This window comes from Neomonachus schauinslandi, chromosome X, assembly GCF_002201575.2.
Source record: "Neomonachus schauinslandi chromosome X, ASM220157v2, whole genome shotgun sequence".
In the NCBI taxonomy this organism is placed as follows: Eukaryota; Metazoa; Chordata; class Mammalia; order Carnivora; family Phocidae; genus Neomonachus; species Neomonachus schauinslandi.
In genome coordinates this window covers 29,866,232-29,888,212 of record NC_058419.1, presented here as the reverse complement: position 1 = coordinate 29,888,212, position 21,981 = coordinate 29,866,232, and the positions used below count along the sequence as shown (strand labels likewise).

General features: G+C 45.1%; 1 protein-coding gene across 1 annotated transcript; it reads left to right on the top strand.

Annotated features, from left to right (window-relative positions):
• The first annotated feature begins 5,449 nt into the window (after positions 1 to 5,449).
• On the top strand, positions 5,450 to 21,957 carry AKAP14 (A-kinase anchoring protein 14). The gene is made up of 6 exons (XM_021685346.1): positions 5,450 to 5,460; positions 5,617 to 5,783; positions 5,880 to 5,971; positions 18,747 to 18,926; positions 21,188 to 21,240; positions 21,873 to 21,957. The coding sequence occupies exons 1-6, from the start codon at positions 5,450 to 5,452 to the stop codon at positions 21,955 to 21,957; spliced, it is 588 nt and encodes a 195-aa protein (XP_021541021.1).
• Positions 21,958 to 21,981: the final 24 nt, after the last annotated feature.

The window sequence follows — 21,981 nt, the reverse complement described above, 5'->3', positions numbered from 1 at the left end:
AAGAGGCTTGGCTGGGGGCTGGGGGCTGGGGGCTGGGAGGTACGGATGGGAGGGGGTCAAGTTCTGGCCGCGGAGTTTAAGCTCCTGATTCAAAGAGGCGCCTTCTCGCCTGGCTTCCCCCATGAACGCATCTTGCCTACAAGGAGTTTCTTGTCACTTGCCTGCACGTCCTTCTCCTCTGGGCCATTAAGAATCCCAGTGCTCGCCTGTGAAACCCTTTGTCTGGGGTCAGAGGCTGAGTAAGCCACACTGCTCCCGTCCAGCCCCAGCCCCAGCCCCCATGTCACGGCGCCAGCAGGCTCGGTGCGCAGGCCGTGGGTGGCGCCTTCCCAGCAGCGAGCTCAGCATTTCGTCCTGGATCAGGAGGACGCTTAGCAAATCACTCTCCTTTCTTCACTGGGATCGGGAGACTGATTGTCGTAGGATGAGAAGCCAAGCACTTTGTACACAAAGCACGGTGGTCAAAAGCAGGGGTTGTGAGACGGAGGGATTTCACAGATTAATCAAGTTAATAAAATAAAACTGGGTCTTAACCCAGGGCCAACAACTTTTTAAAAAAGATTTTATTTACTTATTTGACAGAGAAAGAGAGAGCACAAGCTGGGGGAGCTGCAGAGGCAGAGGGAGAGCAGGGAGCCTGACAACGACCACGCAGGGCTCGATCCCAGGGCCCCAGGATTATACCCTGAGCCCGAGGCAGACGCTTAACCGACTGAACCACCCAGGCGCCCCAGGGCCCACAACTTTTGATTTCACCATTTAGAAGAACACTTTATACTACTACTACTACTAGAAAAATGATCTGACCATTGTAAAGACAGCTGTGATGCTGTTCTCAGTCTTCACACGAATCGTCTGATCCGATCCTCCTACGAACCCCTATTCCACAGGCACTGTGATCCCCACTGTGTAGACAAGGAAACTAAGAAATGTGAAGTACACTGTTCCTAGGCCTAGGCTGATAACCATTACGTTGGAAGCTCATCCTTGATTCACAAAAGACATCTCTGAAAACAGTCAAGCCACAAGGGAGGTCCGAACCTCACAATGTGGGCCTGGAGAAGTAAGACGTTCCATCGTGAGGCCAGTGGCCTTGGGTTTAACACCCTTGGTGCCTCAGTGGGTTCCCCTGTACCGCAAGTACTGCGGGCCTCCAGGCTGCCGGGAGGAGGGGAGCTCACACACGCAGCCCTGCACACAGTGGCCAGCACGGAGAAGGGATTCCTGTGGCCTGCCATGCGTGCTCCTCCTGGCACAGCCCTGCGGCGCCCCCCTTCCCCCCGCCCCCCGGCTGGGAAGAAGCCACCAACACCACAGGGTGGAGGTCACACCGTTGCTGGAACTGACTGACAGAAGCCGGCGGACACTCAGGGCTTTGCTTCCCATTGGTGGGAATGGGTGTTGCCCTGGAAGCACGTGTAAACATTCTGTCTGGCGGCATGGGGCGGGGCGGCCGCGAGTCTGAGGCCTCCCTGGTTCCCTAGCCCATACTGTTCCAAACAAGGATCCGCTCACTCAGGTGCCCGGGGTGGGGGTGCGGGTGGGGGTGGGGGGGTGTTTGTGAAGGGGGGGCGCCGCAAAGAGGCCTCGCGCAGTCGTCCCCCCCCCCCTCTTGACCACACCCCCGGCCCTTCCCACCCGCGCCGCGCATCTGGCCTCTCTCTTTAGGAAGGGGAGCCAAAGCACTAGGACAGGCCAGTCGGAGGGACGCTTACGAAGGATTTGTGCCCATGCACGAGCGAGGGCGCAATGTGAGCTGCTTGCCGAGCCCCGCTCCCCTTTCCTTCTCCTGCCGGAATACAGGGCTCCCAGGGAAGGTCTTAAGGAGGTCCTTCCACGGATGAGACCCCTGCCTCTTCTGCCTGGTTTTTTGTTTTGTTTTTATTTATTTATTCATTTGAGATACAGAGAGAGAGAGAGCATGAGCAGGAGGGGAGACAGAGGGAGAGGGAGAAGCAGGTTCCCCACCGAGCCAGGAGCCCGAGGTGGGGCTCGATCCCAGGACCCTGGGATCATGACCTGAGCCGAAGGCAGATGCCCAACCATCTGAGCCACCCAGGCGCCCCTGTCTTGTTTTTTTAAAGATTTTATTTATTCATTTGACAGAGAGAGACACAGCGAGAGAGGGAACACAAGCAGGGGGAGTGGGAGAGGGAGAAGCAGGCTCCCTGTGGAGCAGAGAGCCTGATGTGGGACTCGATTCCAGGACCCTGGAATCATGACCTGAGCCGAAGGCAGTTGCTTAACCGACTGAGCCACCCAGGCGCCCTTCTGCCTGGTTTTGGAGGTCGCAGATTTGGCTTCTATTCAATTCATCAAGAGCTAATTTGCTGAAACCCAAGTCACTGAGTGACCAAGTCACCACGTGGGCCATTCTTTAAAGAATCAAGTTGCGGTATGGTTAACTCACCAAAGCCTACTAAATTTACCGATTTCCCAAAAAACTCTGTTGTTGTCTTTAACTACAGAGTTGATAGCAAATCGTTGTGGCCAAATTGGCCCGATTCTTAGGCTGGGGACAGCCAGTTCTCTAGGGTTAAGGGCCTTCGGATTCCCTCATGGGCTACCCCTCAGGTTCTCCTCACTCTCTGGGACGGGCAGCCTGGGAAGATTCTGTCCTCCCCCCCCCCCCCCGGTAGATGGCCTCGTCCACCCCCGGGAAGCAGCAACAGGGAACTGAAGCAGATGCAAACCGAGCCTAAAATGCTAATATGAAGACCCAAATGAACACGAGTCAGCATTACCGAATGCTTAAAAGGCTGTTCAGTCCATCCGTGGGCAGCCTCCAGCACACCCTGGAACCAACAATGACAAAGGGAACCAAAGGGTGACTCTTCTTTTTTTTTTAAGATTTTATTTATTTATTTGACAGAGGGAGACACAGCGAGAGCAGGAACACAAGCAGGGGGAGTGGGAGAGGGAGAAGCAGGCTTCCCGCCGAGCAGGGAGCCCGATGTGGGGCTCGATCCCAGGACCCTGGGATCATGACCTGAGCCAATGGCAGACACTTAACGACTGAGCCACCCAGGCGCCCAGGGTGACTCTTCTTGAAGGAGGCTCACAGAAAGCAAGTGAGCACATTCTGGACTTCAGATGGGAATGTGAGAACAGGGCCCCACAACCCTTTGTGAGTTCTGGAGGGAGGAGAGTGGGGTAGTTGAGTGCACCCGCTGTGGAGCCAGTCTGGCCATGAACTTGGCTTCCTCCTTTCACATGGTAACAAGAGTCTCTCTGAGGGGCGCCTGGGTGGCTCAGTCATTGAGTGTCTGCCTTCCGCTGGGGTCGTGATCCCAGGGTCCTGGGATGGAGCCCCGCATGGGGCTCCCTGCTTGGCAGGAAGCCTGCTTCTCCCTCTCCCACTCCCCCTGCTTGGGTTCCTTCTCTCGCTGTGTCTCTCTCTGCCAAATAAATAAATAAAATCTTTTAAAAAAACAAAAACAAGAGTCTCTCTGTGACCCAGGGTCTCAGCAGTAAACCTGGCATACTAAGAGCAGGGTAGGTAGAGAAGGGTTAAGCAAAGGGAGTGTTTACGGAGGTGTGGGCAGACAGGAGGGCAACAAGGGCAAGTGTGGCTCCCCCGGGGCTAGAACAGTGGGGCCACAGGGCTAAGGGGAGAGCATAACTGCCTTTACGGGGCTGAGAAGTGAGACCCTTGCCCTGGGACAAGCGGGGCCGCTCCAGCCACAGGGGACCCTGCAGGGGGACCACTCCCCAGGGAACATATCACTTGCCCTCATTCTCCTTCCTCAGCCTTGTCTCCGCATTGTGTGGAACCTCCTGGAAGCCAGAGGGCATGGGAGAGCCCACTGATGCAGTCCAGTCAGGTCAGCCTTCCAAAGGAGAGAGCAGGGGAGACGGGGAGGAGTGGATCTGAAAGGGCAAACGGAAGGTGTCTGGTGCACGATCTCATGGGGCAGGGGTGAGTTAAAGGAAACAAGGCACATTAAACACCCCAAAATTGGGAGTTGCTATTTATAGAAAAACAACAAGCTCCCTTTGGAGAGAGATACCCACTTTGATACAGCACCCCCCACGTAAGGATTGCCCGCAGGGATGCGTAACTGTGCCAGAAGTAAGTGATTTCTCATAAGTGAAGAGACTTAAGTAGTAGCCGGGAAAGAGAATCCAAGACTCAAGAGGAAAAGACGGAAAATGTGCAGAGTCCTAGCGCTGGGATGAATCCCGTTCACAGCCTGAATAACTATTAAGTTTCACAGTCTCAATAGATGTTAAAAACATTTGGAAAATTTCAGCGATCATTTATGATAAACCTCTTACTAAAACAGGAGCAAACAGTTTCCTGATGTGATAAATCTCTCACCATAAACCAGCATCACACTTTACGATGGAACAGCAGAAAGCACACCCACTGAAGTCAGACACAAAAGGATGCACATTATCTTCACTTTCACTGAACATTTCTCCAGAAGTGTTAACCAAAGCGGATACTATGGAACTATATATTTTAGGAAAAAAGATGGTAAGAAAATGATAGTTTCTGGCAGATGATATAATTTGTACACCTGGAGAATCCAAGAGAAAAACTGAAAATCCACCCCCTTCTATGCTGTATTGCCTCTGATGATTTTTAATTCACTTTATCTTTTTTTAAGATTTATTTATTTATTTTAGAGAGAGCACGAGCAGGGAGAGGGACAGAGGAAGAAGGAGAGAATCTCAAGCAGACTCCCCACTGAGCACAGAGCTCAACACAGGGCTTGATCCCACAACCCTGAGATCATGACCTGAGCCAAAATCAAGAGTCCGATGTTTAACTGACTGAGCTACAGGCGCCCCAGGGCACATAGTTCTTTAAAGTGAATTAAAATTGGGGTGCCTGGGTGGCTCAGTCAGTTAAGCATCCGACTCTTGCTTTTGGCTCAGATCGTGATCTAGGGTCGTGGGATGGAGCCCTGCGTCGGGCTCCATGCTCAGTGGGGAGTCTGCTCTTTCTCTCTTCCTCTGCCACTCCCCCTGCTCCTGCGTGCGTTCTCTCTTTGTCTCTCAAATAAAATAAATAAAATCTTTTTTTTTAAAGATTTTATTTATTTATTTGAGAGAGAGAGAATGAGAGATAGAGAGCATGAGAAGGAGGAAGGTCAGAGGGAGAAGCAGACTCCCTGCTGAGCAGGGAGCCCGATGCGGGACTCGATGCGGGACTCGATCCCAGGACTCCAGGATCATGACCTGAGCCGAAGGCAGTCGCTTAACCAACTGAGCCACCCAGGCGCCCAATAAATAAAATCTTTAAAAAAAAAAGAGAGCCATGTGCCTTCAGTTGCCTAAGCAGGGATTGAGGTCCTATTCAAGACTCAACTAGAAATCAATATTGTTAGAACTCCAAAGAAGTTAGGACTCATTCTACTACATCTTGATTAAACTGTTCATGGTTATAAGAATCTGAAAATCCTTGGTTTTCAGGAAAAATAGATCTCTGAAGCTAGGCACAATGGATAAAGCGTAACGCCTCACTCCTATCCCCACCCTTAAGCCCCTGTTGCCCCCTGGAGGCAACAACCATTTCCTATGTCTTGTTATCCTTCAAGCGGTGGTCTGAACTTAGATGAGTGTGTAGCCACATGCGCAAGAGATAACTTCTTGAGTTTCTTTTTCCAGGCAAAAGAAAATGGATGGGACCGAAGATTTCAAAATCCAGAAGCTGGATGTGGATCCAAGTCCTACAAGGCAGGAGACAGACACAGAAGAAGACAATGGCGATCTGAATGAACTAGCATTAGCGGTAGTGAAGAGTGCCGTCAGTGCTGCTGTTAAGACTGTGGCAGGTAGTAATCCTGCTTGCAGGTGTGAAGGACTAGCCCATTAAACAATGCCACACTACCAGGCAACTAACAAATTCTCACCTTTTTTTTTTTTTGCAGAAGAAGAAAAGCCCATCAAAAATATCAAATGGGTCACACACGGTGAATTCACCGCAGAAAGGGGCCATAAGCAAATTGAGGAGTTCATTCTGGTAAGTTAGTTGACCACTCCAGATTGGTGTACAAGGGCGAGGAACAATGAAAAGTTTAAAACCCGGAAACCCTAGGTGATTTCAAAGGTGACTAAGTAAACATTGTCCCCATCTGGGTTCCAAATTCACCATGGTATGGTTCGACGGTGAAAGGCACAATCGTATTTCCCGGTTTGTATCATCCTAACCTTACATCTCCCTCGGAAAATCTGATACTCCCAGTTAAGCCATTTTCCCATGCTGGTGCTCTAAGTGGGGGCCTAGTGGCCAAAGGAGGGAGCTACTGTTCCAAAACGGGAATTCTCCATCACCAACTTTAGAAATCTCATATGAACAGAGGGGATGCCGATGGATCTTTCTGATTTGGTTTTGGAACATAATGTCCACACATTATGATGTGCATGCCTGTGAATTCCTCTCCCTTTTCTGCCTGTGCCTGGCTCTGACCCATTTGTGTGACTTATCCTGGCAGCTTTGGAGAGAAGGTCCTGGGTTGCTTTGCATAACTGGCGAGGTGGATTAAGAAATGGCCTGAAATCCCCACTCACTGTATTTCCTCAGAAGAGAGATGAGTTGAAAAAAAAGGGGGGGGGGGCGCCTGGGTGGCTCAGTCGATTGAGCGTCTGCCTTCGGCTCAGGTCATGATCCTGGAGTCCTGGGATGATTGAGCGTCTGCCTTCGGCTCAGGTCATGATCCTGGAGTCCTGGGATCGAGCCCTGCATCGGGCTCCCTGCTCAGCGGGGAGCCTGCTTCTTCCTCTCCCTCTGCTGCTCCCCCTGCTTGTACTCTCTCTCTCTTTCTCAAATAAAGACAATCTTTAAAAAAAAAAAAAAGAAGAAGAGAGATGAGTTGAAACAGGTGGAGGCAAACTCCCCACCCCTCGGAGAAGCTTCCTGCTGTCTCTGTTTCTCTGGCCAGCCCATCACAGTCTACAGCCCCAAGGGCAGTTTCCTAGGCCCTAGGAAGGCCCCATCGGGTGGCAGTGAGGTGGCTCCACACCCTCTCATACCCCAGCAGGCACATTTCAATTACAAGGGGTCTCTAGAGCACAATGATGATGAATGGCACAAAGTACTACTTACTCTTGGACCTTCTTGCTCTGGAGAACGTCTCCTTTGGAGTTGGGCAAAAGCCTCTGCCTACTGCACCCAGGGTCTGTGAATCAGACTGGAATGGGACACAGAACAAGCAGAAAAATTTCCCCCAACAATGCCACCAGTTATTCTGAATAAAAGGCAAGAGTCAGTCCTGACAAGGGGCTGCAGAGCTTGAAGTGATCTGAGTCCCCTCCTCCCTCCCAACTTATCGCTCAGGGTCATCACCTTCTACCTTCTCCCCTTTCACCGTCCTTGCCGCAGCCACACCTGTCTCCTTCCCATTCAACTGCCAGGCATGCTCCCGCCTCAGGGCCTTGGCACATGCAGGGCTGTCTGCCTGGAACCCTCTCCCCTGCAGTCTGTTCCGATCTGTTCTCATGGGTCGGGCCTTACCTCTCTTGAGATCTTTGTTAACGTGCCGCCTGTTCACTCACTCTGAGAATGACCTGAAGACTAGTAGAAGAGCTCTTCCACAGCTAAAGATATAAAGAAAAAGCCATATTAAGAAGGGGAGCCGGGACCGAGACAAAGTTGGGAACTAAACCCCTGCATGGCGACCCACACATGGGAGCGCAATCACAGGCACGCAGGTACTCCCTGAGAAGCGGGAGGTTCAAGCCCCACCTCTGGGCACCACCCACCTTGGAGACTGCGCCAGGAAGATGAAACCCACCCCCCAACATGTGGCCTTGAAAATCAGCAGCGTTTCATCCCAGGAGCTTGGAAAATCAGGGGAGGGCCAGAGTGTTACAGGGAACCAAGACTCTGCTCTTAAAGGGCCCACACCCTATCACACTCTCTCGGAGCCCAAGCCCAGAGGTAGTAGTTTGAAAGGTGCCTGGACTATATGTGACGGGGATTGATCAGCTACTTTTAGGGTTTTGTGCCAAAGGCGCAGGGATCTGTAGGAACTTTCTCTGGGAACAAAGGTCCTGGTGGATACCAGTTCTGATATTCTCCATCCACCTTGCTAGGACTACCGACCCTGCCCTGGCAGGTGGCCCGCTAAAGCAGCTCCTGGCCCTGCCAGGCAGCCTCATTTGGGACCTGCATCTCCCCAAAGCAATTACCACCCTGCCACAGCTCGTGGGCAGCCTTGGCCAAGACCAGTGTCCCTCCAAAGCAACTCATGCCCCGGGGGTGGGAGGGCCCAGTTCCACCTACCAGCACTCCCACAATAGTCACTATGAGGCATTGCAGCTGGGGGGAGGGGGGCAAGGGCCAGCCCCACTCACCAGCGCCCCCCACAGCAGTCACAGCTGAGCCACAACAGGTTAGTGCACACAGCCCACACGTGGGACACCCCTGGAGTGCCTGGTTCTGGTGATGAGGGGTGATTATACTACTGGGCCCCCCGAACACCTTCTACATAAGGCCACCATTTTCAAGACCAGGAGACGGAGCTGATGTACCTAATACATAGAAACAAACACATAGAGTCAGACCAGATGAGGAGACGGAGGAATAAGAACAAGACAAAACCACAGAAAAAGAACTAAAAATGTGGATAAGCAATTTATCTGATAAAGAGTTCAAAGTAATGGTCATAAAGGTGCTCACAAGAGGACAAGAGTTGGGAGAAGAATGGATGAACTCAGTGAGAACTTCAATAAAGAGACAGAAAATATTTTTACTTTTATTTTTTGAGAGAGAGCTCAAGTGGGGGTAGGGCAGAGGGAGAGGGAAAGAGAATCCCAAGCAGGCTCCCTGCCTAGTGCGGAGCCCCATGCGCGGCTCAGTCTCATGACCCTGAGATCATGACCTGAGCAGAAATCAAGAGTCAGACGCTTAACCAACTGAGCCACCCAGGTGCCCAAGAAAAAGGAATTCTTAAGAAATGAGAGTAGGATAAGGTACCACTGGAACAACATCAAGCATACCAACATTTGCATTATAGGGGTCCCAGAAAGAAAAGAGAGAGAAAGGGGTAGAAAACCTATCTGAAGACATAATAGCTAAAAACTTCCCTAACCTGGGGGAAAAAACAGACACCTGGGTCCAGGGAGCACAGAGAGCCCCAAATAAGAGGAACCCAAGGAGGTCCATGCCAAGACACATAATAACGAAAATGCCAAAAATTAAAGATAAAGAGAGAATCTTAAAAGCGGCAAGAGAATACAAATAGTTACGTATACGAGAACCCCCATAAGGCGATCAGCTGATTTTTCAGCAGAGTTTGCAGGCCAAAAGGAAGTAGCACGACACACTCTGAGTACTGAAAAGAAAAACCTACAACCAAGAATACTCTGTCCAGCAAGGTTATCAATCAGAACTGAAGGAGAGATAGAGTTCTCAAAAAAAAGTTAAAGGAGTTCATCACCACTAAACCAGCATTACAAAAAATGTTAAAGGGACTTGTTTAAGTAGAAAAGGCCATAATTAGAAGACAATTACGAAAGAAAAAATTTCACTGGTAAAAGCAAACATATAGTAAAGGCAATAGATCAATCACTTATAAAGCTAGTATGAAGGTTAAAAGGCAAAAGTAGTAAAATCAATTATAGCTATGACAATTACTTACGAGATACACAAAATAAAAAGATGTAAAATATGATGTCAACTACATAAAATAGGAGGGAATGAAAATGTAGCACTTTTACAATGTGTTCCAAATTAAGTGACCATCAGCTTAAAATACACTGCAATATATACATAGTGCATTACAGATGAACCTCCTGGTAACCACAATCCCAAAACCTATAACGGATACACAAAAGACACAGGAATCCAAACATAACATTAAAGAAAGTCATCAAATCACAAGGGAAGAAAGAACAGAGAAGAACTACAAAAACAACCAGAAAACAATTAACAAACTAATCATAAGTACATGTCTAGCAGTAATTACTTTAAATGTAAATAGACTACATGCTCCAATCATAAGACACAGGCTGACTGAATGGATAAAAAACCAAAACCCATCTATATGCTGTCTACAAGAGACTCACATCAATCCTCGAGATACATACAGACTGAAAGTGAAGGGATGGGAAAAGATATTCCAAGCAAATGAGAGAAAAAAAAAGGAAAACCTGGGTAGCAATACTCATACCAGACAAAATAGACTTAAAAAAAAAAAAAAAAAACACCTGTAACCAGAGACAAAGGGCATTATATAATGATAAAGGGGTCAACCCAACAAGAAGATATAAGACTTGTATATTTACATCTATGCACCCAACATAGGAGCACCTAAATATATAAAGAAAATATTGACAAATATAAAGGAAGAAATTGACAGTAGTACAGTAATAGTAGGGAACTTTAACACCCCACTTACTATCAATAGATCATCCAGACAGAAAACCAATAAGGAAAGTGACTTTGAATGACACATTAGACCAGATGGACTTAACATATATCCAGAACATTCCATCCCAAAACAGCAGAATACACATTCTTTTCAAGTACACATGGAACATTCTCCAGGACAGATCACATGTTAGGCTAGAAAACAAGTCTCAATAAACTTAAGAAGACTGAAGTCGTATCAAGCATCTTTTCTTAGCACAATGGTATGAAAATAGAAACCAATTACAAGAAGAAAACTGGAAAAAAACTATAAACACCTGGAGGCTAAACATGATACTAAGCAATCAGTGGCTGAACAAAGAAGTCAAAAAGGAAATAAAAAAATACCTTGAGACAAATGAAAATGGAAACACAGTACAAAATCTATGCGATGCTGCAAAAGAAGTTTTAGAGGGAAGTGTTTTTTTTTGTTGTTGTTGTTTTTTTAAGATTTTATTTATTTATTTGAGAGAGAGAGAATGAGAGAGAGAGAGCACACGAGAGGGGGGAGGGTCAGAGGGAGAAGCAGACTCCCCACTGAGCAGGGAGCCCGATGCGGGACTCGATCCCGGGACTCCAGGATCATGACCTGAGCCGAAGGCAGTCGCTTAACCAACTGAGTCACCCAGGCGCCCCAGAGGGAAGTGTTTTTTTTAAAGATTTATTTATTTAGGGGCGCCTGGGTGGCTCAATCAATTAAGCGTCTGCCTTCGGCTCAGGTCATGATCCCAGAGTCCCAGGATGGAGCCCGGCATCGGGCTCCCTGCTCACCTGGGAGTCGGCTTCCCCCTCTCCCTCTGTCCCTCCCCGCCACTCGTGCGCGCTCTCTCTCTCTCAAATAAATAAATAAAATCGTAAAAAAAAAGAGATTTATTTATTTGAGGGGGGAGGGGCAGAGGGAGGAGAAAGAAACTTAAGCAGACTCCACGCTAAGGAAAGTTTATAGCACTACAGGCCCAACTCAAGAAATCTGAAAATCTCAAATAAACAATTTAATCTTATGCCTAAAGGAAGTAGAAAAAGAACAAAGCCCAAAATTAGTAGAAGGAAGGAAATAATAAGTATCAGGAGAAGATAAATGAAATAGAAACTTAAAACATTAGAAAAGATCAATGAAGCTAAGAGCTGGTTCCTTGAAAAGATAAAATTGAAAAACCTTTAGCAAGACTCGAAGAAAAAAAAGAGAGAGGACTCAAATGAAGAAAATCAGGAATGAAAGAAGTTATAACTGACACCACAGAAATACAAATGATTATAAGAGACTAGGCTAGTCTGAAAAATTATTTGTTGTAAACAAATTAAACAACCTAGAAGAAATAGATAAATTCCTAGAAACAATCTTCCAAGACTGGAATCAAGAAGGAATGGAAAATCTGAACAGACAAAATGCTAATAATGAAATTGAATCAGTACTCAAAAAAACTCCCAACAAAGGAAGTCCGCGACCAGATGGCTTCACAAGTGAATTTCACTAAACATTTATTTTTTTTAAAGATTTTATTTATTTATTTGAGAGAGAGAGAGCATAAGAGAGAGAGAGCATGAGGGGGGAGGCAGAGGGAGAGGGAGAAGCAGACTCCCCGTGGAGCAGGGAGCCTGATGCGGGGCTCAATCCCAGAACCCTGGGACCATGACCTGAGCTAAAGGCAGATAAACTTAACTGACTGAGCCACCCGGTGCCCATCACCAAACATTTAAAAAGGAGTTGATACTTATCCTTCTCCAACTATTCCAGAAAATTAAAGAGGAAAGGATGCTTCCCAATCACTCAATGAGACCAACATTACCCTGATACCAAAACCAGACAGACACTACACAAAAAGAAAATTCCAGGTCAATATCCCTGAAGAACACAGATGCAAACATCCTCAATGATATATTAACAAACCGAATTCAACAATACATTAAAAGTATCATATATCACGATCAAGTGGGATTTATTCCAGGGATGCAAGGATGATTTAATATACACAAATTACTCAATGTGATACACCATGTTAACAAAATAAAGGATAAAAATAATATGATCATCTCAATAAATGCAGAAAAAGCATCTGACACAACTCAACATTCAAATACGATAAAAACTCTCAACAAAGTGGGCATAGAGGAAACATACCTCAACATAAGAGAGGCCAGATATGACAAACCCAGAGCTAAGATCATGCTCAAGAGTGAAAGGCTGAAAGCTTTCTCTCTAAGATCAGGAACAAGACTAGAATGCTCACTCTTGCCACTTTTATTCAACATATAGTACAAGGCCTAGCTGTAGCAATGAAACAAGAAAAAGAAATAAAAGGCATCCAAATTGGTAAAGAAGAAGTAAAACTGTCACTATTTGCAGATGTCATGATATTATATATAGAAAACCCTAAAGACTCCACCAAAAAACTATTAGAACTAAAAAATGAATTCAATGAAGTTGCAGGATACAAAATTAACATACGGAAATCTGTTGTTGCGTTTCTATACACTATTAACTATCAGAAAGAGAAACTGAAAAAACAACCCCGTATACAATTGCATCAAAAAGAATAAAATACCTAGGAATAAATTTAACCAAGAAGTTGAAAGATGTGTATTCTGAAAACTATAAGACAGTGACGAAAGAAACTGAAGACGACAAATAAATGGAAAGATATATCATGTTCATGGAATGGAAGAATTAATATTGTTGAAATGCCCATACTACCCAAAGCAATCTATAGAATTCAATACAATCCCAATAAAAATACCAATGGCAATTTTACATTTTAGAACAAATAATCCCAAAATTTATATGGAATGACGTAAGACCTCAATTAATCAATGCAATCTTAAGAAAGAAGAGTAAAGCAGGAAGTATCATGCTCCCAGATTTCAAACTATACTACAAAGCTATAGTAATCAAAACATTATGGTACTGGCACAAACACAGACCTACACATCAAAGGAACAGAACAGAGTCCAGAAATAAACCCACACTTATATGGTCAATTAATCTATGCCAAAGGAGGCAAGAGTATACAATGGGGAAAAGACAGTCTCTTCAATAAGAGGTGTTAAGGAAACTGGACAGCTACATGCAAAATAATGAAATTGGAGGAGTGCCTGGGTGGCTCAGTTAGTTGAATGTCCGACTCTTGGTTTCAGCTCAGGTCATGATCTCAGGGTAGTGAGATGGAGCCCTACATTAGGCTCTGCGCTTAGAGTGCAGTCTGCTTGAGATTCTCTCCCTCTGCCCCTCCCCCCGCTCGCACGCTCTCTCTCTCAAATAAACACTTAAAAAAAAAATGAAAACAGACCACTTTCTAACCACACACACAAAAATAAACTCAAAATGGATTAAAGACCTAAATGTAAGACGTGAAACCATAAAACTCCTAAAAGAAAGCAGAGGAAGTAACACCTGGAAATCAGCCTTAGCAATATTTTTCTCAGGCAAGGAAAACAAAAACAAAAATAAACAATTACAACTACATCAAACTAAAAAAACCTTTGCACAGCAAAGGAAACCATCAATAAAATGAAAAAGTAACCTACTAAATGTGAGAAGATATTTTGCTAATGATATGTCTGATAAACGGTTAATATCCAAAATATATAAAGAACTCATACAACTCAACACCCCCCACAAAAAAAAAATTCATTTACGGGCAGATGGCCTGAATAGAAAATTTTTCCAAAGAAGACATACAGATGGACAAGAAACACATGAAAAGATGCTCAACATCATTAATCATCAGGGAAATGCAAATCACAACCACAATGAGATATCACCTCACACCAGTCAGAATGGCTAATATCAAAAAGACAAGAAATAACAATTGTTGGTGAAGATGTGAAGAAAAGGAAAGCCTCATGCACTGTTGGGTGGGAGTGTAAATTCGTGCAGCCATTATGGAAAAGAGTATAGAGGTTCCTCAAAAAATTTTAAATAGAAATACTATATGATCCAGCAATTCCACTTCTGCGTATTTTTCTGAAAACAAAAACACTAACTTGAAAAGATATATGCACCCCATGTTCATTGCAGCATTATTTGCTATAAGCCAAGATTGGAAGCAACTTAAGCATCCATCAATAGATGAATGGATAACAAAGATGTGATATATATAAAATAGAATATTATTCAGCCATAAAAAAGAATGAAATCTTGCCATTTGTGACAACATGGATGGACCCAGAGGGTATTATGCTAAGAAGTGAAGTTAAAGAAAGACAAATAACATATGATTTCACTTACATGTGGAATCTAAAAAACCAAACAAATGAACTAACAAATCAAAACAGAAACAGACTCAAATACAGAGAACAAACTGGTGTTACCAGAGGGGAGAGGGGTATGATTTGGGTGGAACAAGTGAAGGGGATTAAGAGTTATGAGCTTCCAGTTATAAAATGAACTAGTCACAGGGTGCTCAGCTGGCTCAGTTGGTGGAGTGTGTGACTCTTGATCTCGGGGCTGTGAGTTTGAGCCCCACGTTGGGCACAGAGATTACTCAAAATACAATCTTTAAAAATAAATAAAATAAAATAAAATAGTCACACAGATGAAAAGCACAGCAAATAGTATTAATATTGTAATAATTTTGTATGGTGATGGACCTATTGTGATCATTTCATAATGTGCATAAATATTGAATCACTATGTTGTATACCTGAAACTAATATACTACTGTATGTCAACTGCAGCTCAATTAAAAAAAAAATTCTACCTGCTCACTGAGGCCTTTCCTCGCCACCTCATCTAAAATTGCAACCCATTCTCCTCCTCTGATTTACTTTTTCCCTTAGTATTCAGTTCTACCTAAGATACTAGATTTTATTTACTTACCCTTTGCCTTTCTTCCAAATAGTCAATGATCAAATAGTCAATGAGGGCAGAGGTTTTATTCAATTCTCTGTCCCCCCGCCCCTAGAAAGCTCAGGTACATGGAGATGCTCTAAAATATGTGTTGATTACACGGACAGATTTATTCTCACCATACCATTATTTTTCACAGATGAACTGTGTAGGACTGTTATGAGGATAAGATGATTAGAAAGTAGAAAGTAACTGAAACGTTAAAAGCTCTGTAAAGCTACTGACATAAAATCACCTTGTTCCCAGCCCTGCTAATGCAGTGAGCCCTAGAAGTAAAGTCTGCCATCTAAGTGTCAGACATTTCTGATGGAGAGCTTTCTTGATCAAGCTTACTGCAGATTTCCCAGAGTCCACTCTACACCAGGGGATGCCAAATTAGTAGTTACCACTTACTGAGCATTACTATGTGTCAAGTACTGCTGAGCACTTCACATGCATGATCTCACCTAACCCCCACAATGAACCTGCATGTAGGTACATCAGTGTACCGATTTTACAGATGAGAAACCGAGGTTCAGAGAGGTTGGACTATTTGTCCAAAGTCTTTCTTTTTTTTTTTTTTTTTAAAGACTGTATTTATTTATTTATTTATTTTAGGAAGAGAAAGCGTGCATGAGTGGGGAGAGGGGCAAAAGGAGAGAGAGAGGCAGAGAATCTCAAGCAGACTCTGCCCTGAGTGTGGAGCCCATTGTGGGGCTCTATCCCATGACCCTGAGATCATGACCTGAGCTGAAACTGAGTCAGACACTTAACCGACTGAGCCACCTAGGCACCCCTGTCCTAAGTCTTTCTGATTAAGCAGCAAAATGAAGTTTTGATCACAGGTCTGATATACTTTGGCCACCATAATAGGAAAGGTTCTTTTTTTTCCTTTAAAGATTTTATTTATTTATTTGGGCGAGAGAGAGAGCGAGTGAGCATGAGTGGGGAGGAGAGGCAGAGGGAGAAGCAGACTCCCCACTGAGCAGGGAGCCCGATGCAGGGCTCAGGGCTCGATCCCGGGACTCTGGGATCATGACCAGAACCGAAGGCAGACGCTTAACCAACTGAGCCACCCAGGTGCCCCTGAAAAGTTCTTTTTGATGACAAAAATAATGCAGAGTTTTACTATCAGTGAAAAATGCAAATTCAAAAGATTTTAAGGTATTACAATGTGAATGAGAATGATTAAACCTGATGTCCAAAGGCTCGTGTGTTTTGGGGAGGGAAGAGGTACACTTACACACGGCCAATGGGCACAATTTGTTTATTCTCTTAAGGAACACAACCTGGCAACATGAATATACAAATAAGTTCTTTCTAAGAGAAAAGCTGGAGAATCCCCAACACCTAACACCCAGTTAAAATTTTTTTTTTTTAAAGATTTTATTTATTTATTTGACAGAGAGAGACACAGCGATAGAGGGAACACAAGCAGGGGAAGTGGGAGATGGAGAAGCAGGCTTCCCGTGGAGCAGGGAGCCCGATGCAGGGCTCGATCCCAGGACCCTGGGACCATGACCTGAGCCAAAGGTAGATGCTTAACGACTGAGCCACCCAGGCAGCCCTAAAATTATTTTTATGATAAAATAAGACATTATATAAAAAAAGGAATATCCCCAGTAAGCCAAAGGACACAAAGTAGAAAAGGAAAGCTCTCCTTCCACCCCCACAATACCCGGTTCTACTCCCTTAAGGGTCACTTACCATTGATAACAGTTTTGTGCATATACTTCCAGGTGCCTGTTGATTTTGAGTGTCCAATAATATGTAATTGGCTAAGCCATCCATGGTGGAGTAGCACAATGAGATATTGTTTCCTGGAAGCGAGTATATGAAGCAATGTTATGTAAAAATTACAAAACACAAGGATAACACATACTCACTGGAGCTACGTAGGAGTCGGCTGCCTGAACAGTGATAAAAATGGGGAAACTGGCTTGATGGAGATGGCTGAATTTAATGTGTCTAAGGCTGCCTTAGTTCACAAAAGAAAGAAAAAAAAAAAAAACTCTAGGACACCAAATTGAGAGGAAGAGAATCTTAGAACAGAGACATCTGGTCGGGGGGAGAGAGCACTGAGCAGGCTGCTTGGGAGCCCTGGGTCCCAGTCCCCACTGTTGCGTTGTACTGTCCCTTCCCATGGCTAGGCCCCAATATTCTCATCTGCAAAGGGAGGGACTTCCCTAAATGATGTCTAGGGCCCTTTCCGATGGTACAAAGTCTTTGATTGTCTGACAGATTCAACATGAAGGCTGAAGAAATATATTCATACAGAAAGGTTGGAAAGAAAGCCACGCTCCAATGGGCCGCAAAGGGTTAAGTAGCAGGCTCCTTCATAAAAGGAATGATAATCTGTGTAAAATACAATTCTGATCCCAGGGAATCTAGAGTCTGGTGCTCCTGTCTGGCTGACTGAAACAATCAATTGGGTATAAGTTTGAAATAAAGTAAGCTGGGGCTCCTGGGTGGCTCAGATGGTTAGGCGTCTGCCTTTGGCTTGGGTCGTGATCCCAGGGTCCTGGGATCGAGCCCCGCATCAGGCTCCCAGCTCGGCGGGGAGTCTGTTTCTCCCTCTGCCTCTCTCCTCTGCTTGTGCTCTCTCTCTCTGTCTGTTTCTCTCAAATGAATAAATAAAATCTTTAAAAAAGAAAGAAAGAAAGCAAGCTGAGGCAGAAGGCCAACCTACTTTTAAAATTTTTTTTAGAGGGCCTGAAATCTTTTAGCCATCTCCCTCCAACTGTTCCTCCTCACATCACTGAAACTGTTAGACTATCCCACTTCCTTCCTTCTGTGGACCTTCAACTAAATTCAGGATTTTTTTTTGATGTGGAAGCTTCCTGTGCCCCAATAGGCAACCCAAGGGGGTTCAGTTGAATTGAACTTGAATACCTACAGCGTTCAAGGCACTGGACTGAGAATCGGGGCTGCACTGTGACTTCTGTGGGCCCTAGGCACTAGTGAGATTCATGGTTTGGAGAGAAAAATTTCTCCAAGGGGGTAAAATAGAGGTCTCAGGGATCTGGATGATCCCAGTGCCTGACTCATTCCTTTTCTAAACTTCTCATGTACCACCGATGGCTGCATTGAAGTGAGGCTGATTTTCAAAAACAGCTTGTGAAATCAGCCTCATTACTTTCATCAGTGACATCTACAGGCCTCCCAAGAGGAGTGAGCAGAACACATGTTCCAATCCCTTTCTAGTTACTCTCCAACTAACCAAACTTGCCTCCCAAGTAAGGGTCTGGCGGGAGGTCAGTGTGTATGCGTGCGTGTGGTGTATTTGTGCGCCTACACATCTGACCGTGCGCCTCTGGGTTCCAAAGCCCGCTCTCCAGGGAGGTTGCACTATTCACTCATTTCATGTCGGCTCTACCTTTTCTCTCCTCCACTTGTGGAGACGGATTGGGAGTTGACTCTAGTTTGCATCCCAGTCAAAAATGTTAGAAACGGATGCCCGAAGCTGGGCTGTAACCCCTACCGCCGTGTTGTTGCCTTTACCTAGAGGACTTGAAAAAAAGTTCGCTTTTCTGTGTGTTCTTTCTCTTTTATATGAAACAGACTTGGGAGTATCAAAACCGCTGGGTGTACTACATAGAGTTTATAGAGAGGGAAGACTTGGTTCACAGCTACCACTATAACTACTGTGTGCGCTGGAGCATCCCGACTGCTAAGAAACCCATGCCCCAAGTCACCGCCTCTGCCTACTTCACCATCAAGATCATCAAAAACAAACCTCTAGTAAGCTCTTCCTTTCCTGCCCCGTTCGCTTAGATGAGACTTCGATGAAAATGGAGACTTCTCCTGTCAAGGTCATTGGTGACCCCTTCTTTGTAAAACTTAAGTCCTATTTCTGTCCTCATCTTGCTTGGGCACTCTACAGCACTTGCCAGAGCTGCTCACTCCCTGCTTCATGAAATGTTCCATTTGGCTGCTAGAACCACACACTAGCTGGGTTTTCCTTCCTGCCTCACTGACCATTCCTTCTCAGTCTCTACTGGCCTCGAACCTGTCCTCTATACTCCTCTCCTTGGTGATCTTATCGTCTCCTGACTTTAAATGCCACCTCTAGCTTATGCTTCCCAAATCTGCATCTCCAGCCCAGATCTCTGCCACTTGGATGTTTAATAAACATCTCACTTCTTGTATCCAAAACTGAACTTCCAATTTTCCCTTCCCAACCTGACCTGCCCGCAGACCTCTCATCTCCATTCATGGCCCAAATCCTTGGCATCATCCTTGACTCACATCCCTCACCCAACACATTAGCAATCCTATTGGCCCTATCTTCAAAAATAGGTCCTGAATCCCAACAATTTCTTACCACTCCACTTCTACCACCTTGGTACAAGACACCATCCTCTCTTACCAAGATTATTTCAATAGCCTCCTAACTGGTTGCTCTGCTTCCACCCTTGCCCTCATTGTGTATCTTTTCAAAATAGCAGCCGCCAGCCAGAGTGAGCCTGATAAAATGAACTTACGTCACTCCGCTCTGTTTAAAATGTTCCGACGTGTTTCTCTAACTTCAAAGTGCATGCACATTAATTGCAGATCTTGTTGAAAGGAAGATTCTGATTCAGGTCTGGGGTGGGGCCTGAGATTCTGCATCGCTAAGAAGCTCCCAGGTGGTGCTCCCAGGTGTGTGCCTGCCCACAGAGTACACTTTTGAGTAGTGAGGGCCTGGTAGGCCCTTGCGTGACCTGGTCTCTTGCTATCTCTGCTTTCCTCCTCCTCCTCCTCCTCCCTCCCTCCCTCTCCTCCAGCTGTGATCTTGCGACTCTTTAATAATCCAGGTAGAGTCCCACCTCAGGGCCTCTGCACCTGCTGTTCCCTCTGACTGGAACAGTCTCCCCTAGGTATGTGCACATCCTGCTCTCACCTCCGTCACACTTTTATCCCTTCCTCCATGCTTTTGCTTTTTCTCCCTAACACTTTATTACCTTCTGATAGTCCATGTAACTTATTATCTTGTTATTGTCTGTTCCCCCTACCAGAACATAAGCTCCACAAAGGCAGGAATTTTTGTTTTGCTGTAAAATGAGGCCTGGCAAGTAATAGGCACTCAATAAATACTTGAAGGAATGACTGTGTGTAGCCAACCAGGTAGACCAGGAATATGAGGTATGTTGATAGCTGGTGTGAAAGGAATCCAAATAACATCCACAAATCCAGGGTTTGGGTCATCAGAGGAGCAGGTCTGGTCCCAAGCATAGTGCCTGGAATATAGCAGACATACACACGTTATTTTCCCCCTTGCTGCCCATTCTGTCACAGAAGTTACCTGAGGCTTGGTCTGCCTCCAGAGCTTCACAGAGGACTACACGGTGAGCCAACTCTGTCTTATATTTATCCTATCCTACTACAAACTTATGTATTTGAACCTGGAATCATGTAAAAAGGTAAAGTACATGGAGCTCTCATTCCTCCTGGTCATCTATCCTGCCATCAGCTGTCTTGCTAACTGGCAAGGTTGGAGATTGGAAAGTAAGGCTGCTGGAGGTAAGCAAGACCATGACCAGAGACTGTACATTGAGGGCTTAGGAGAAGGGCTCTTGCTCTGAATTCCACATATAATTTTGGAAGGGAGCATGGGTGGAGACCCCTGAGACAATATTACAACCTCCACTTTTATGCTGCTTTAAAAATGTTTTCAAACCGTGTTTATCTATATTATTTCATTCTTATCCTACTCCTAAGAGGTAAATACTGTCCATCGAGTAGAGTGGAACATAAAAAGAAGGTAAATGACTATTCATGAGGAGCACAAGCCTTTCCTGACTTGTTTCCAATTTTGCAGAGATTCTTCAGGTATTTGTTGCCAAAAAGATCTTTTGGGGAACAGAGATTTGAAGTGACAAAGAACTACCACCTATAGACATTCCAATAAGGAGGATGAATTCTAGAAACTTAAGAGTATACATATGGACAAGTGTAGGGATGGAAGGAATTACGAGTTGGTATGATTGGTATAAGCTAACAGTTATCCTTTTCTCTCTTAGGATATGCCCATTGAGGTCTTTTATATCTTTGAGGGCCTTTCGTTAGTTCACAGGTAATGAACATTTGGAGACTTTGTGTGTGTGTGTGTGTGTGATCTCTATGCCCAACATGGGGCTAGAACTCATGGCCCTGAGATCAAGAGTCACATGCTCTACTGACCGAGCCAGCGAGATGCCCCTGGAGACTTATTTTTAAAAGGGTGGTGGGCAAAGGTCATCACACCCCAGGAACCTAGCGGGCCCATAGCCACAGATAACTCATGTAATGGTCACTTTCCTTCTTTGGCCCACCCACCCCATTAGGATGGGCTGAAAGGATTCTGCCATTGTTCTAGAAAAAAATTTTCATGTCTCATTTTTCAGTAATTAGAAACTTGAGGATTAACTGCTAAAGGATGGTGGGGGCAAAGTGGGTCATGTCTATTGTTTCTATGGGAAACTTCAGTCACATGGAATTAAGTCCTATATAATAATCTTTTATTTGTACAGCAGCTCTTTTAGAGAATCTTTACATATAAACTCATTAATCCTTTTACTGATTGGGCCTATAGAATAGAGACAACCTTTGCTCCCCACCCTCAAAAGACTTCTTACTCACTAGGAATGTAACAGAATAAACAGGGAATCCCTGGCTCAGTGTTTTATGTTAAGAAGTTTTCATATGTTTGTTTTTCTTCCTCTGCAGACCAGGAATGACTCGCTTTCAAGAAAAATGGCTGAGGGATATTATCGAGGCCAAAAATACTTTAATGGAGTCAATTTCCTTCTAATTCAGTTGTGTCTAATTCTTACAG

Coding starts and splice junctions, on each gene's coding strand:
- AKAP14 (XM_021685346.1), top strand. Junction 5,972..18,746: donor AAATTGAGGAGTTCATTCTG/GTAAGTTAGTTG, acceptor TATATGAAACAG/ACTTGGGAGTATCAAAACCG. Junction 21,241..21,872: donor GGCCTTTCGTTAGTTCACAG/GTAATGAACATT, acceptor CTTCCTCTGCAG/ACCAGGAATGACTCGCTTTC.